The sequence below is a fragment of the Mugil cephalus genome, chromosome 6 (assembly GCF_022458985.1).
Source record: "Mugil cephalus isolate CIBA_MC_2020 chromosome 6, CIBA_Mcephalus_1.1, whole genome shotgun sequence".
Taxonomy (NCBI): Eukaryota; Metazoa; Chordata; class Actinopteri; order Mugiliformes; family Mugilidae; genus Mugil; species Mugil cephalus.
Genome location: NC_061775.1, coordinates 28,982,161 through 28,998,966, shown reverse-complemented (window position 1 = coordinate 28,998,966; position 16,806 = coordinate 28,982,161). Strand labels below are relative to the sequence as shown.

The 16,806-nt window shown below is 42.6% G+C and overlaps 2 protein-coding genes across 3 annotated transcripts; one reads left to right on the top strand and one right to left on the bottom strand.

Annotated features, from left to right (window-relative positions):
• Positions 1-7,065: 7,065 nt before the first annotated feature.
• LOC125009447 (ELAV-like protein 1) lies at positions 7,066-12,552 on the bottom strand. Of its 2 annotated transcripts, none has more exons than XM_047587427.1 (8): positions 12,376-12,552; positions 11,482-11,544; positions 11,294-11,365; positions 10,884-11,061; positions 9,064-9,167; positions 8,404-8,557; positions 8,102-8,327; positions 7,066-7,979 (listed from the first exon to the last, which is right to left on the bottom strand). In XM_047587427.1, exons 2-8 carry the CDS (start codon positions 11,515-11,517, stop codon positions 7,661-7,663), a joined length of 1,089 nt encoding a protein of 362 aa, XP_047443383.1. In that variant the 5' UTR covers positions 11,518-11,544; positions 12,376-12,552; the 3' UTR covers positions 7,066-7,660. The 2 variants fall into 2 exon arrangements, with proteins under 2 accessions (XP_047443383.1, XP_047443384.1); XM_047587428.1 differs by having other exon boundaries at positions 10,893-11,061; positions 12,376-12,551.
• Positions 12,553-13,304: 752 nt separating this feature from the next.
• On the top strand, positions 13,305-16,215 carry stx6 (syntaxin 6). Its single transcript, XM_047587436.1, has 8 exons — positions 13,305-13,500; positions 14,100-14,269; positions 14,345-14,439; positions 14,533-14,592; positions 14,699-14,827; positions 14,908-15,014; positions 15,851-15,945; positions 16,030-16,215. Exons 1-8 carry the CDS (start codon positions 13,466-13,468, stop codon positions 16,104-16,106), a joined length of 768 nt encoding a protein of 255 aa, XP_047443392.1. The 5' UTR covers positions 13,305-13,465; the 3' UTR covers positions 16,107-16,215.
• The last annotated feature ends 591 nt before the right edge of the window (positions 16,216-16,806 follow it).

Genomic DNA, 16,806 nt, shown 5'->3' with positions numbered 1-16,806 from the left:
TGCTTGCGTATGACGTCACTCACAGCGTACAGCATAGAGTTAGACTGAGTAGATCGGCCGATATGGATTTGCTCATTGTCACCGATACCCGATCTACAATTTTCTTCAATATCGAATCGGTGCATCCCTACTTTGTATGTGTCTTTGTATTAATAATTGCAGGAGAGGAAATTAACATACCTTTTCTAGATCTCATATACAAGGTTTGCAAGTTGGGTCTGGTCAACAGCAGTAAAAGCATTTCCAGTGAACAGGAACAAGGCCATTGTCACAGACATCCAGCAGAATCCTGTCATTTGAACACAAGTGACAGTTATGTTTGTAGGTGCCTTCACATCAAATCTGATTTAGAGTTGTACACTTTGCCCGTTGTCCAGTGCAACTATATTATATTATTGTATAGGGTTAGGGTTTACAGGTTAGGGTTAGGGGTTAGGGTTTACAGGTTAGGGTTAGGGTTTACAGGTTAGGGTTAGGGGTTAGGGTTAGGGTTAACGCTAACCCGAAATCTGCACTAACTGCATGCAAAATAAACACGACACTTACCTTCACGCATTCTGCACTGCAGACCTGTCAAACTATTCTGGAGCGAGGTCACCAAACAACTTTCTGTTTTCTTGGGTTGCCATATCCCCCTGTCTCCCTCCCTCTGCTTACTTGGCAACACCTCTACGACAAACCTGACAAACCCAAACAATAAACTCCTACTGGTGGCCCTAACCATCGCCAAGAAAACTACCCTCATGAACTGGAAGTCCAAACACAACATAAACATCACTCACTGGAAAAATCTCTTATCCGACTTAACCTCAATGGAAGACTTCAATCAACAGCTTGCAAAGAATCTCTGTCTATTTGGTCACCACTCATTTTCTCTTCACAAAACAGTCCCTCATGATGCCTGAGAGCCACTAGAAGCATCAATAGCATTACATCAAGTCTTTGCATCTTACTACAATATCATTAACCTAAAACATACCTGTAGCTCCATAGTTAATGTATTATATAGACAGCATCTTTATTAATGAATTATAGTATTACAGTGTTCCTTATATATATATCTGTCCTCCACTGCCCCTCTCCTATGATTTCTTGCTGCTGTTATTGATAATGCCATTTCCATTATTATTCTTATTATGGCATATTACAGCATGAGACTTAATGTACAATCACACTTTATCTAAATCACACTCATCATCTCACTCTTTATGTGCAGTCAGGAGGAAAAATAGAAAGAAAAATAAAAAAGGACATAATTTCCTTCTTGCTCCGTTTCATGATGATAGGCTGCTAAAAAGAAAATGGAGAGGATTGAAGCATCTACTCTCAGAAGGAAATTCAAGTTTTTTATTAAACAAGTAGCTTCATGCTGCTGGTTATTTCACAAATTTCCCAACATGACATCGTGTTTACTGACTTCAACAGCTTCTTATTCACAAACATAACTAGACCAAGCCGTGATTAAGCAATAAAAACAGATTTTATCATTGTAGTGAACAACAGTAAAACACGAATATGTGACGTTATTTTGTGACTGACGTTACGAAGTTGAATCGTTTCCCAACCTTCTCCTCTTTGCAGTCGTCCAAATACTGGTTCGACTCAAGGAGCGAGGGAAGGTTAATGTGTAGGGCTGGAAAATTAATCGAATATTGATCGCGATTTCATGTCTGTCAATGTCTATTTAATATGTATGCTACCCGGATAGTGTATGTGTGCGGTATGTTGTTCAGATCTTATCTTATCCAGGCGTGACTCTTCACAAAGATGAAGAAGATGGAGGATTGTGCAGCCTCCACCTCCGCCTCAGACAGGAGCCCTTGGTCAATACTAGTACTGTCCAGGAAAAACAACAAAAAAAACAACCTGCATCGCAGAATACAAAGTTATCAATCAATTTCTGTACGGAATTAATTTTTTTTTATCTCAAATGTAACCTATAAGCAACTGTATTATGAGAATTATAAAACAAAATAATTCAAAATAAATCTTTTACAGCATTACATAAACCACGTTGCACAAATTACCATCTCTTATCAATTGAAATGTTTCAACCATCTCAAAAAAATTAACTGAACACAGTGTTCACATTAGAAAAGCAGGAAAAACCCTTTAAGAACTCATATCATAAGCCTTAGCAGACAGTTTAACTCATCAACCTTGAACATGGCTGATTTCATTTACAACTCAAACTCATACTAACTCACTGAAACATCTTTGCAACATTTACGGTCAATCTCTGACTGTTGTTTTGTAACATCAGAAGGATCAATATTCAATATTAACATTCATAATGAGTGAAAACGTGCTTATCGACTGGCATGTTAGCACGTAGCATGTAACCAGAAACTCACCGGAGTCCTTGGTTAAGAAAACAATTCACAGCAATTTCCTGGAACTCTCACAACAACTCAAGAAAAAACATCCAACTCATCCCATGAAAATAAAACAATATCCTTCTCATAAAAGGTTAATAATCTCGCTTGACTAGCACATCTAGCTCCCAGCATGCATGAATTCTCCGTACTGACTCTCCATGAAGCGCACCCTTGTGGCTACTCAAACAATTACAGTCACAAACACACCTCTCTTAATGAATTCACATATAATGAATGAATATGAAGCCAACAATAAAATACACATAATAAACCCAACTGTATTTTTCATGGGGTTACACTTACTTTGTCTGAGAGACATCAGATGTTTCAGGCTTATGTTTCCGTGGGGCCTGGAAGCAGCCGACCTCTACATGTCAAAGACCGCTGTACATTTCACCCCAACCTTTACAGCGAGACAATTAAACAAGCAGTGAGCGAGTTTGGCTTCTCAGAAAACAACACAGACATACAGTACAAAGGAACCACATATTAAAAAAAATGGCATTTCCTTGTGTCAAATAATGATGAGACTGTGGAGTTTGGAGAGTTGTGTCGTGGCGAAATGGGAGAGAATGAACCCAAGCGCAGGACTCAGATGTTCAGGCTCAACAGAAGTTTTAATAACAAAAGATCTTGAGCAAAAAGTCTAATACACATATAATACGATTCCAGAGGTTAGCTGGAGGACTGGCAACTGGAAGAACTGGCAGAGAATGGTAGAGTGTAGAGTCCTTAAGTATAGTTCAACATAACGAGAGATGTGAAACAGGTGGGAAGGCAGCCCAGCCCCAGCGAAGCAATCAGCAGCTCATTCCACACACCTGAGGTGAGAAAAGCAGACATGAAAGTAAACCAAAAGAGGGCAACAAGTCACCTCCTACCAGTTTTAATTACAAATGCTGCAGAGGTGTATTTTGTGATGGACATAGATAAAGCTGACTCTCATTCTGAGTATCCCCTGCGAAAAAAAGACTGTGCTTTGTGTCTTGAAATCAGTGACTTGGATTTTTATTCTTTAACACCCTACATTGTTAATGGGCACCAAATGATTCCACTGAAGCACAGCATCTTCTCAAGATAAACATGACAAGCCACTGGTGGGGAAAACAAACACATGAATGGTTAAAAACATTAAATATTGCATGCCATTTTTCTCATTTTACCAGAAATGACAGAGTTGGAGCCAAGATTGTCTCCAGCGCCATCAACGAGTCCTCACCTTGAACTTTTCTATGGGTGGGTTAGTTCTTTAGACCTTAACAGTAAACATTACAGATGAAAAGCAGAAAAACAAAAGTATATACCCTTTACCGGGTATGGTTGAATCATTACTATCACTATTTTTCAGTTTTGATCCACGTGCAGAAGAAGTGCAGGTGTAGAAGCCTGGAAACCATTTCAGGCTACAAAACACCCCATGCACAGGTTGAAGGGGTCAGTGGGTCAATGACCTAAACCTACATGTCAATAGGTTTGATCAAGCACCCTCCTCCCCCAATGAAGCCGCTCCCTCACGTGCAGACACCTGGCCTAGACCCTCCTCCCCTTTGGCTCGCCACACATAACACTTCACACCAGGGTGGAGTCACTCACCCCCACCCCTGTCCTTCACAGCAGACCAGGTGGGAAAAGAGCTCAGGAGGATAAAAGCAAGAAGAGCAGCTGGACCGGATGGTGTCGACTCCGGGCTCCTTAAGTCCTGTTCAGATGAACTGTGGGAAGCTATGGAGCATATATCAAAGTTGCGTGCGCCCAGAAACATGACGTATGCCCACGTGTACGTCAACATTCAAATGTATCAGCACTGACTTGACCGTGGAAATGTGCGGTGGCCTCCTCCAACATCATGGCTGGCGTACGCCGGTTTCCACAGCTGTTGTTCCTTTGGCGTGTAATGGAAGTTTAACTTCCTTGTCTCCTCTCCTTCCCCAACACCCACTGTTTCTGTATATTGAACCTGCCAGTGTCTCTACCACCTCACAGGACAGGTATGAAAATGCACAGACATGGGAAAACAACAGACATCGACCTTACTTCACATGCAAAGCCAGCAGCAACAGTGGCGACTGTGCTAGCTCCTGTTCAAGTGTTAGATCCTGACTGCATGTGTAATGAAGGAGACTGTACTGGTTCCTGTGTAGGTGTAACATCCAGGGCCAGACAATTGATCACAGGGCCCTTGAAGACCCCTGGAGGTGTCACCTGAGACCCCATAAAGGTGGACCTCACCAGAAGCTCAGGGTCTTTCTTCACAATCACAACTCGTTTGTGGACTGACCTTTCTTTAAAGAAATAAAACTATTGTCGGTCGGCAGAAGTCTCTATTTCTTTATTCACCAGCAGCAGAGAGAAACATTTCCACGACAGGCGACACTAAGAGGTGATGCTGAGGAACTGTCAATAATGTGAAATCAAGTAGTCCCTGGAGCAATGTGCATATTAGAGACAGGTTGATGCGCAATTAACACGCACATGTTTGCAACCATGGGTATATAAAAGCATGTGCAAAGTGATAAATAAAATGGTTTGAACAGTGGCAGCCTTGGCTTTGTTAGAAGAACATTAGGCGTGAGAGTGTTTAGAGAACACAAAGATCTACTCGCAAACGACAACACATGGCTCACGAGTCGTTGTCGTTTACTGAGGCCAGTATTACTGGAGCTGTGCACAGAGCTGCAACCCTAGAGCAAAACACAGCGCAGAGTCAAGGGTTGTCCTGCCCACACAGATGCTGAACCACTCTGGGGTTCCTGACAACCGGGGCTTTCCAACGGGAACTGGCCGACCGGTCAGGAGTGTATCAGTCAACCGACCGGTCAGGAGTGTATCAGGCAACCGACCGGTCAGGAGTGTATCAGTCAACCGACCGGTCAGGAGTGTGTCAGTCAACCGACCGGTCAGGAGTGTATCAGGCAACCGACCGGTCAGGAGTGTGTCAGTCAACCCTGAGCCGAGCCGAGCCAGCTGTGTGGGACAGGATCATCAGAATGTCATCCAGGTACATCAAATTCCCACACAATGCTGTTCAACAGGTCAACATTAGAGCGCAATTTGCAGCGAGAGCCGGTTTCCCTGATGTAATCGGAGCTATTGACTGCACACACATGCTATCAAAGCGCCATTACAGGATGAATTTCTTTTTGTCAACAGGAAACATTTTCATTCCATAAATGTTCAGATAATATGTGATGCACAAATGCAGCTCAGTAGCATCGTGGCACGGTGGCCTGGTTCAACGCATGACTGGTTCATTGTGACCAGCAGCACGGTTGGGAACAGGCTGGAAGGTGGCACGGTGCGCGATGGGAGGCTTCTGGCTCAGTAAATCATTTATTTGTCAGTAAAGTTGTTTTGCAGGATTAAGCAGTACGGAAGATGAGATGAGGTAAAGTTGTTTTGTCCTTTGTGTTCGTACCTGTAATTAGAAAAACGTTAGTGTGCTTCATTCAAATGGTGTATGAACAAAGAAAACTAAATTTATTGCACGTTTTCTGCCTTCACACACTAGTGGTTTCATTGCATTGTGCAAACAGAGTGAATCTTTCCCAGACATCCTTAATTATCATCGTATTATCTATCAGCAAGCATTGCGCGGGAAGATTTCAAACATGAAAGAAGTGATGGATGTTGCTATGAAGACAATGTGCTCTGTTCGGACCAGGAGCCCACAAACAAGGCTGCTCACCTGGAGACAGGTGCAGAACACATAGATGTAACATGGCTCAACTTTTGGGAAAGTTCACTGAGTTGTGACCTGAAATTAAAGATTTCCTGAAGCTTTCAAAGCACACGCAATATGCACAGCTGGAGGTTTCCCAGAGGCTTTGGACTTAGGATTCCTGAGCGATATCTCTGAAATGCTCAATGATTTGAATCTGGAACTTCAGCGTCAGGACAAAAACCCTGCACAGCTTGATGAAGTCCGGTATGAAGAGCAAGTTCAGGGCATCTTGTCAGAATGTGAGACGTTTTACTGACTTTGCATCCATTGACCCTGTTGCCAGTTATCTGCATTTCCCTTTTTGGGAGGATATTGATGTGGATTCCATTGCTTCCAAAGTAAAATCCCTGTTTCATCTGGATACCTGTGCAGTTGAGAATAAAATTCTCACAGAGATCAAATCCAGGGCAACACCTGGCACAAAAGGGAATTACGGCACAGACTCCTGGAACAAAACGATCCTGACTTCTGAAGATGTGCCTTCAGCCTGACAGCACTTTTTGGATCAACCTATTTGTGTGAAGCTGCTTTCGCTCACATGAAGATCATCAAGTCGAAGTATAAGTCCACAATGATGACCACCTTGTGGCCTGAGACTTGTAACCATCTCCTCCTGCAGTGACTATGAGAAACTAGCTTCCTCCTCCCAGCGCCAGGTCACACTAAGGTGGGAAAACCAACTGATTGTCATCTGGATGTGTTGATTTCTTGTGTACATTGTAAATGAATACGTCACTGATAAGCTGCCAGCAGGCACCATGGATGACTGCGAACTAGCAGATCTCAACAGACGAGAACCTTTTAGAGTAGATCCTGACTTAAAAAGGTCGGGCGCCCCTGTTGTAAAGTCTTAAGACAGTTTGTGTTGTTTTTAAGGTTATATAAATTTACCCAATATTTTAATCAAATGTATTCTTCAACAGACTCTACGATACGATTCAAAAAAACAACTAACCCACAGTAAGATTTTCCTTTAACAGATTTATTGTTGAATAATCCGTCGATCACAGCGAAGCAGCAACACAAAATAAAACAGTACGAGTCATGAGGTTGTTGTCAGGTGCTTTTTAATCTTGGAAATTAAAGCATTTTGTTAAACTGACCACAAGCTCCACCTCCTGCTGCTTGATTGGCCCAAAGACCTGTCAATCACCTGACATGTTAAAATGTACAGAAAGCTGAAAACAGTGTGTTTAAGAACCAGTTTATATTTTCTAGTAATGTGAGTTTGATCAGATTCACTGGATTTAAAGAGTAATGTCAGATGCAGTTTTTCTCTACACTGAACTAAAATGGTTCATTTAAATTGAAAATCAGAACACACTTACATTTCCTTTTGTCTTCATATCCAACAATCAGGTTACCGTGGTAACCACTGTGATAGTCAGCTGTCAATCAGCTCAATCAAACATGCACAGAAACAACATGTGAACATGCTGGAAGGAAACTAAGACACAAACTGAAAACTTTCTCAAACGGTTCGCTGACAGAAAAACTACATTTAAATGGTTGGACCCCCCCCACCCCGCCCCCCCGCCCCCTCGCCCCCTCCAATCCTGTTCTATTTGTGTCCCTTGCTGGTCTTGAAGGACACCTGCAGGACTTTGTCCCCCATGCGGTACCCGTTGAGGCTGTGTATGGCCATGGCAGCCTCCTCGTAGTTGGTCATGGTGACGAAGCCGAAGCCTTTGCATTTGTTGGTGTTGAAGTCTCGGATCACTTTCACATTGACGACGGCACCGAACGGCCCGAACATCTGCCACAGAATGGCCTCGTCTGCATCCTGGCCCAGGTTATAGATGAAGATGCACCAACCAGAGGACGCACTCCCCGAAACCCCGCCCCCTCCACTCATGTGGTCCACGCTCATTGGTGAGAACCTGGAACCCAAGAAGAAACAGGAAATCGGATTCAAGGGCATCGAGTTCATCTCCATCAACATCGGACACAGATGAAGGTTTTCAGCCAATCGCATTTCTTTAGTCAGGACAGGTGAGCGTACCTGAACCTCTGCGCCTGGTGATGGACGGGGCCCCCGAAGCGCCGTGATTGGCCGTGATACATCTGTGACATCATCTGAGAGTTCCGGGCCTGATTGGGGTTGGCAGCAAACTTGACTGTGATTGGCTCTGTGCTGCCAGGGGGGGTGTGTCCATTCAACTGTTTGACAGCATCCTCGGCCTCTGACCTCTTATCAAAGCGGATGAAGGCCACGCCCCGGGACAAACCTAAACAGCCAATTAGAAGACAGTCAGAACCTGTGACTGGTCACATGACTGCGAGGCCACTGAGCGCGTGCGTTACCTGAGGCCTGGTCCACCAGCACTCGTGAGTTGATGATACGTCCGTAGTGACTGAACATGTCCTCCAGGTCCTGCTGACTCAGCGTCCTCGGCAAACCACTGATGTACAGATTAGCGTCTTTAATCATGTCCGAACTCGGCCGCGCATACGAAACCTGAACGGAGGCGACAGAAAACGTTTCAGCTCATCGTCTTCACAGCAGAAAAATCTACACGAATCAAAGTTTCAACACAAACATTTCAAATGAACAGTTACATCCAGTCTTCAAATAAAATCCAGAAGTTTTTAAATGTTTAAAATTCAATGAAAAAAATACAGCCAGCTATTCAGATTAACCCCAAAGAAAATAAAACAAAGAAAAATAAAAGCATCCAAACAGCCTCTGATCATTGTCAAAATAAAAGCATTTAATTTCTAGGTTGGAGCTTTTTTTCACTGAACTGAAGAAACCACAGATTCAGTGTCAACATGTGTCCACATGAAAAAAAAACAAAAAAAAAAAACAGAAACATGACAGCAGACTTTAAAAAAATAAAATAAAATAAAAAAATACCTTAATCCATCAGACAGTTTTCAGGTGAGAGCGCCCTCTACTGTCCAGGAACATAACACATCTATCAGTTGAGACAGGAAAATCAAAGAGCACCTGTGGCACGTTACCTTGATAGTTTTAGACTGTAGCCTCAGGCCATTGAGGGTACTGATAGCCCTCTCTGCATCACTAGGGTTAACAAAGTTAACAAAGCCGTAACCTAAACTGTGGCCTAGAGAAACACAAAGGAAAACAACAAAATAAAATAACAAAACTGTCTGTGTTACAGCCGCCGCACATTCTGGATAGAAACAAACAAACAGTTCAAAAATCTGTCCATAAACCGTCTGAACAAACCCAGAAAACTCAGAGACAGTTCAGCTCCAACGCGTTCGATTGAGCCAACGACTACGTTCAGGTTTCAGTCCAAGAATCTGCAGCTCAGGTGAAACATCTGGAAACGGGTGAACAGCTGCACTCGCTGTGAGCAAAGAGTTGGAACTGAAATGTCCCTCAGCTGTTTTCTAGACTTGTTCAGAATTATACGTTCAGCGTCTTCATACATTCAGTGTTTTACAAACATTTTCAAAACCTGAAAAATAAAATGAAACAGGTCAAAGCAGATCTTAAAACATCGGAACATATTAAAAAAACTTCTTCAAGTCTAGACGATAACACAAGACACCAATATTTATAACATTTTAGGATTAAAAGCTTTAATGTGATGAAAATATAAAAGTAGTTTAGTGTCATCGCCCTGAATCAACTAGTCACTGTTAAATACCTGCAAACACTCTGTCCACATTAAACCTGGTGTGAAAATAAAAAGCATTACATCATCAACATCATCAACAACAACAACAACAACAGTGGAGAAAGAAAATAATTCAAACCTGATTCAGAACAAAATCAAAAAACAAACAGTGGCTTCAACAGAAAAACAAAAGGAAAAAAAACAGCTGATCAGTGAAAACATCCCAGAATTAAAAAAACAGCTGATGTAAAGAAAAACAGGAAATACTGCAAAAGTTAAACAGCACCACCACAAATACTGTAAATACTATAACAACAGTATTTAAAAACACTATACTAAAATAAATAGTAAAAAAAAATACGTATATACTATAAGAGTATTGATACTAGAAATACTGAGAGTACAGATAAATATTACTATTAATTACTATCACTACTCCTCCACAACGGATATAGCTGAGCCCTTAGAGTTACTCTGAGTACTACTATAGTAACGACAGTACTCTGAGTACTAATATAGTCATGACAGTACTCTGAGTACTACTATAGTCATGACAGTACTCTGAGTACTACTATAGTCTCGACAGTACTCTGAGTAGTACTATAGTCATGACAGTACTCTGAGTACTACTATAGTCTCGACAGTACTCTGAGTAGTACTATAGTCATGACAGTACTCTGAGTAGTACTATAGTCTCGACAGTACTCTGAGTAGTACTATAGTCTCGACAGTACTCTGAGTAGTACTATAGTCATGACAGTACTCTGAGTACTACTATAGTCATGACAGTACTCTGAGTAGTACTATAGTCACGACAGTACTCTGAGTAGTACTATAGTCTCGACAGTACTCTGAGTAGTACTATAGTCTCGACAGTACTCTGAGTAGTACTATAGTCATGACAGTACTCTGAGTACTACTATAGTCATGACAGTACTCTGAGTAGTACTATAGTCACGACAGTACTGAGTAGTACTATACTAACGACAGTACTCTGAGTACTGATATAAGAGGATATGATGGTACTGATATAGTACTGAGGGTTCTGGCTCAGTAACAGGTTTTGGGTCGAGTGCTCTGCATTATAACGACAGTGATACTAAAGAGACAGTGCAGTGATGTTACAGTGATATTGCAGTGATATTGCAGTGATATTGCAGTGATACTAGGGTGTGATGCAGTGTTGGTACTGACATGAGTTACCTGCCACCTTGTCCCGGATCAGTTTCGCCGACTCGACGTCTCCGACGCTGCTGAAGAGGCTTCGCAGTTCGTCCTGACTCATGCTCTGAGGCAGGTAGTTGACGATCAGGTTGGTGCGAGCGTCATCGTCCTCCATCATCTGCTCGCTGTAGCCGTTATCGTACAGCTCCTGGTGGAGGAGCAGTAATTAATAATAATGATAAGAAACAAGAGCCAGACACAGAAAACTCAGTGAGCAAAAGGTCGTTTCACACGTTATTAAATCATTTAACTGAAAACACAAAGTTTACAATCTGAAGGAGGCAGCAGGTTTTTATAGTTTCTACTCAGTGAAACATTAAATGAGGAGCTGCTGATTTACTCAAATACAAAATGAATGAAACGTGTCCTTTTAATGTCACCTTTCCAGAGACGCCTTTGGCAGCGAGTTGACCGTCTCTGACGTCGCTCTGAGACGTCTGGACCTCACACACCTGAAACACACACACATTATAACACGTTATAACATATGTTTAATAATGTGTTATAACATATGTTTAACAACACACAGTACAAGATGAAACGCTGCAGCTAAATCCTCATCACTCACCTTCAGATATCGGATGTGTCCTCGTCTTAGTGCCATGGAAACAACTCAGGAGTTTCTCTGCACCTGGAACAAAACAGCTGCGTGTTATTATAATACTAATATAATAATAAAATACAGAGGAACACGTACTGATCAGAATCACACAGCTATATTTATCCATCAGCTAGTTAAACTCTTTAATTAAAAAATAAAGGACGACCTGGAACTGTCTCCTTCTAGATTCAAATACACGTCGTTGTCTTTGTCTCTAAACTCCCAGAGCTTCACTCTCTGATCACAGAGTTAGTTTGGCTCCAGTTCTACTGAAACATGAATAAACTCCAGGACTGTTTTCTTTCTTCCTTCGCTTCATTCGAGGTCCTTAAAGGTCTAGTTCCATCTAGTGTCTTTCTGGTGGTTCCTGGTGGTTCCTGGAGAAATCCGGTCCAGGATAATGGGGGCAGAGCCTTCCGCTAAGACCCTCAGCATTTAAATATAAATATATATATATTTAGCTCTATCCATTCTTTCAATTCAGGATCAGTCCCTCGTAAAATATCGGTTACGTCCTGTTCTCGTGTTAGATTCTAAATCTATGTGTTAATCGGGCGTATAAATTAAACCTCTTCTTTCTGTCTCTGCTTGGCCTCCAGCATCAACCTCGGACACTTTGTGAATAAAACTCCGGATCACATTAGATTAGATTAGATGGATGGACGAGCTTAATGTCACCTAACGGGGAAATAGTCAGAATAAAGAGCTAAAATCGTCTTAAACCTGCTAACATTAGCCGCGTGTTAGCACCGAGCTCATGACGACGCTAACGCTGCTATGGAGGCTAACAGCGGGAGCTAACGCTGCTAACGGCTAACGAAGCTAATAACTAACGCTGCCAACGGGCGTGATATTTCTTACCTCTAAAGGTGGGTGATGCCGACCAAAAGAAGACGCACGTAACGAACGAGCCGACAAAGATTCTCCGCTGTCGCGCTGCTGGTAAAAGGATTAGTTTCAGGTTTAGTTTCGCTGGTGAAAACCGACACGCGTTTAAAAGCGACAGACTAACAGCACAAAGGAAACCAACTCACGGGAAATACCGCGAGAATATTTCTCCTTCTCCTGTAGCAGGACAACGAGATGGCGCCACCTACTGTTCCCATCCAGAAACTACACAGACAAACGGCCATTAGATCGATTAAAACGTAATTTAAAGGATTAAAACACGATCGATCAAAATGTTATTTACATTATTAAAAACCTGATTACAACACAATTTAGATGATTATTTGAATGAGTAACAGAAGAAGAAGAAGCGTATGCTAGAAGAAGGAGCATTGTCTGCATATAGAAGAAGTAGCATTTGTCATAATGGACAGGGTTAGGGAATTTGAGGGTTGGGGAAGAAAGATTAAAGTTTATTTTGGAGTCAAGCTAAAAGATGATGCAGGGGAAATGGGCATTCTGGAGAAGACAGTGTGTCCACCAGTGTGACAGTGCGCTCTTTACAGAACCTGAGGTCGAGTATGTGCTATTTAAATAATAAGAAGAGGAAAAAGACTTGCAGCAAAAATAGAAACCAGAACCAGAAAAGTAAAGTAAAAGTAAAGTAATCCCCCATGAGAAAAAAGAATTGTCTATAGGATATCAGACCACATGTCAGTATACAGCTAAGATTCTGGCAGTTTATAAGGCTCTTCAGTGGGTAGAGGACAACAAACATACAGTGATTCAGCAGAAACACAATAAACTCCCGTGGAGTGTAAAATAATAGGATGAAGCACTAACAGAAATCCCATGGGAACAGGAGAGGGCAGCAATGCGCATGGGACGCGTGTAGACCGCTGAAACCAAAGAAGAAGAAGAAGAACTAGATGTAAACAAAGTGACGTTACAGCGGCTGCTCCGATGAAGAAAGGCCGAGTTTAATCCGCAGAAAGTTGAGTTCTTTCTCACGGATTCAGAACCGAGAGTCTGTGCGGTGATGGACTAAACCCGAAACAGCAACATGTCGATGGAAGATCCGTTCTTCGTTGTCAAAGGGTCAGAACTAAGTCAATGCTAACGAGGCTAATGTTACCAGCTAGCGTTAGCCTTTGTCCTGATGATCAATAATCACCTCAAACTTAAACCATTAGGAATCAAACAGAATCTTAGCTGCTAATAAAAAGTAGCATGTTTTTATATTGCTGGCGTGTAAGGGTTTGTTGGCCATTTTAAACATGAGCTATTATGTAAATATGTTTTGTACCTTTAACATATTTGCTTATATGAGGATTTTCATTCTGTTTTTTTCTTACCGCTGTAACACTTTAATTTATCGATGTGGATCAATAAATATCTAACTGGGATGCTAACGTTAGCCACCTTTAATTAATGAATGTGTGTTTAAACAGTGGTGGTTTGTTTCCATTAGTTTATCATCAGACTCATCTTTGTTCTGTGAGAGTAGGATTGAAGACATTTAGCAGTTTTTCCTCAGATACACTGACATTGATTTTAGAATTATTATTTATTTGTACTTTGTGCAGATTCTTTGCACATTCTATCCTTTTAAAGCTGGGAACTATTCTATCTCTGACTTGTTGCCAGATGTTGGGGTTAGCGTTCACATGGAGTTATGTCTGTACATTTGTGACCAGGGAGGTGCAGAAGGCCGTGAATGCTGCTCAGATCCTCCACCACCGATGGAGGGAGCTGCTGCAGGAAGGGGGCGGAGCTTCCAAGGAGGAAGTAGACTGGACGACCAATGAGCTGAGGAACAGCCTGCGCTCTATCGAGTGGGATCTGGAGGATCTGGACGAGACCATCAATATCCTTTCAGAGCTGAGGTGTGAGGTGTGTCATGTGTCAGGTGTTTGAAAATGTTCCTTAATGGTCAGTGAACGCATCGTTGAGTCCAACCCCAAGAAGTTCAACCTGGACGCTGCTGAGCTGTTGAAGAGGAAAGCCTTCATCACCAACACCAGGCTGACGGTCAAGGTAAACTCCTCAGAGACAACTCTTTTAATGTCGATCACCAGGGACTGACGAGTCGATCTGATTGGCTGATGTCTGACTTTGTTTCCTCTGAAGGAGATGAAAGAACAGATGTCGAGTCCAGCTGCTGCCTCCACTGACAGAAAGAACAGTCAGGTAACGCAGTTAAACAGACTCCATTACCCATGAATCCCTTCAGCTCCATGAGGCAGACAGCGTCAGAGGTGATGTAGATGTTCTGAAGTGTTGTGCTGGTGTCCAGGCTCTGCTGGGGGAGCGTGGGGCTCAGGGGCCCATATGGCAGCCTGGTCCTGATAAATATGGCCGACTGGACCGCCAGCTGCAGAACGCCAACTCCCAGTTCATAGAGGAGCAGCATGTTCAGCAGCAGGTACTTATGAGCCACAAAATATCTGCTAACAAGGTTGTTAACAAGAGCATGGAACCATCACTGCTGTGTGTCTGTATCAGCTGATAGCGGAGCAGCAGGACGAACAGTTAGAGCTCGTGTCTGGAACCATCGGAGTCCTGAAGAACATGTCGGAGAGGATCGGCATGGAGCTGGACGAACAGGCTGTGTAAGAACCTTCACCTGAGACACCTGTACTGTTAGATCATGCTGGGTGGTTTACCGGTTCTTACTGAATACTGGTATACGTACATATATATTTTATTATACGTATTTGATTACACAGCGTTCGGACCGGAGCATTTTCACTGTAGCAAACACACACATGATGCGACAGCGTCACTGTGAAACACGGTGAAGATGGAAAGGTCCGAAAAATGAAGCGGCAGAACCAAAACAAGGAGCCGTGTCGGTGGTCTGGGGTTTTTTAGGGTGACCAGATGTCCCCGGTTTCTGGGGACATGTCCCCCGGATATAGTTGTCCCCAAAGGTGTCCCCAATTTTAGCTTTTTAGGAATGAGAGAAAAATGCTGCGTGTAGACTTCAACTATTACGGAAGTCTGTTGCACTGCTATTGACATCACAGACATATCTGTTTAAATATGTGGAATTATGATTTTTTCATATATTTTTTTTCTCTGAGCTGTAAATGTTCCCAGATTTCTACATCAGCAGGTAGCGCTAACATGAGGCCATGCAAACCTGTTTTACTATTAGTGAGGGATTATTCTACAATATTTACTTAGTCAATCTACTGCATTAATTCCTCTCTCAGCCAGTAGAATGTGTTGTGAACACATGATTATGCATGAAAAACATAATAAATACTGTCAGAGTTTTGAAAAGCACCATGATATACATTTTTGGACATACTGCCTCTGTTAGATTCACTTTATAACATCAAGATAAAGTTTAACGAGCTCCTCTGAAGGAAACGTGAGGCTGATGATGGATGAAAGTGGAGATCAGGTTGATTCAGAGCTCACAGTCGACTGTTTCCTTCAGGATGCTGGACGACTTCGGTCATGAGATGGACAACACTCAGTCCAGACTGGACAACGTCATGAAGAAACTGGCTAAAGTGTCGCACATGACCAGCGGTGACTCCTCCCCCCTCACTTTCATGTTTCTAGTGCAGTAGAAGTTAATTAGTTAATGATTATTAACAGTCTCTGTCTCCACAGATCGGCGCCAGTGGTGCGCTATCGGTGTTCTACTCGCCATCCTCTTCGTGGTCGTCCTCCTCTTCTTCATCCTCTGATGTTTCCTGCTAAAACTAGTGTCTACTGGACTCCACTGGACTCTACTCAACTCTACTAGACTCTACTGGACTCTACTCAATTCTACTGGACTCTACTCAACTCTACTGGACTCTACTAGACTCTACTAGACTCTACTGGACTCTACTGGACTCTACTCAATTCTACTGGACTCTACTGGACTCTGATGGACTCTACTAGACTCTACTGGACTCTACTCAATTCTACTGGACTCTACTGGACTCTGATGGACTCTACTAGACTCTACTAGACTCTACTGGACTCTGATGGACTCTACTGGACTCTACTCAACTCTACTGGACTCTACTGGACTCTGATGGACTCTACTAGATTCTACTAGACTCTGGTGGACTCTACTAGATTCTACTGGACTCTACTGGACTCTACTCAACTCTACTAGACTCTTCTAGACTCTACTGGACTCTGATGGACTCTACTAGACTCTACTAGACTCTACTGGACTCTACTCAACTCTACTAGACTCTACTGGACTCTACTCAATTCTACTGGACTCTACTGGACTCTACTGGACTCTACTCAACTCTACTGGACTCTACTGGACTCTGATGGACTCTACTGGACTCTGATGGACTCTGATGGACTCTGATGGACTCTACTAGACTCTACTGGACTCGGATGGACTCTACTGGACTCGGATGGACTCTACTAGACTCTGATGGA

Bases quoted from the DNA above. Each gene is read 5' to 3' on its own strand.
- stx6 (XM_047587436.1), top strand. From the start codon at position 13,466: ATGTCGATGGAAGATCCGTTCTTCGTTGTCAAAGG. The intron at 14,270-14,344 runs ATATCCTTTCAG...TGGTCAGTGAAC, and splicing joins GGATCTGGACGAGACCATCA to GCATCGTTGAGTCCAACCCC. The intron at 15,946-16,029 runs GTGACTCCTCCC...CTGTCTCCACAG, and splicing joins AGTGTCGCACATGACCAGCG to ATCGGCGCCAGTGGTGCGCT.
- LOC125009447 (XM_047587427.1), bottom strand. From the start codon at position 11,517: ATGGCACTAAGACGAGGACACATCCGATATCTGAAG. The intron at 11,062-11,293 runs GTGACATTAAAA...CTCCTCCACCAG, and splicing joins CCAAAGGCGTCTCTGGAAAG to GAGCTGTACGATAACGGCTA. The intron at 8,558-9,063 runs GTAACGTGCCAC...GCCTCCGTTCAG, and splicing joins TACAGTCTAAAACTATCAAG to GTTTCGTATGCGCGGCCGAG.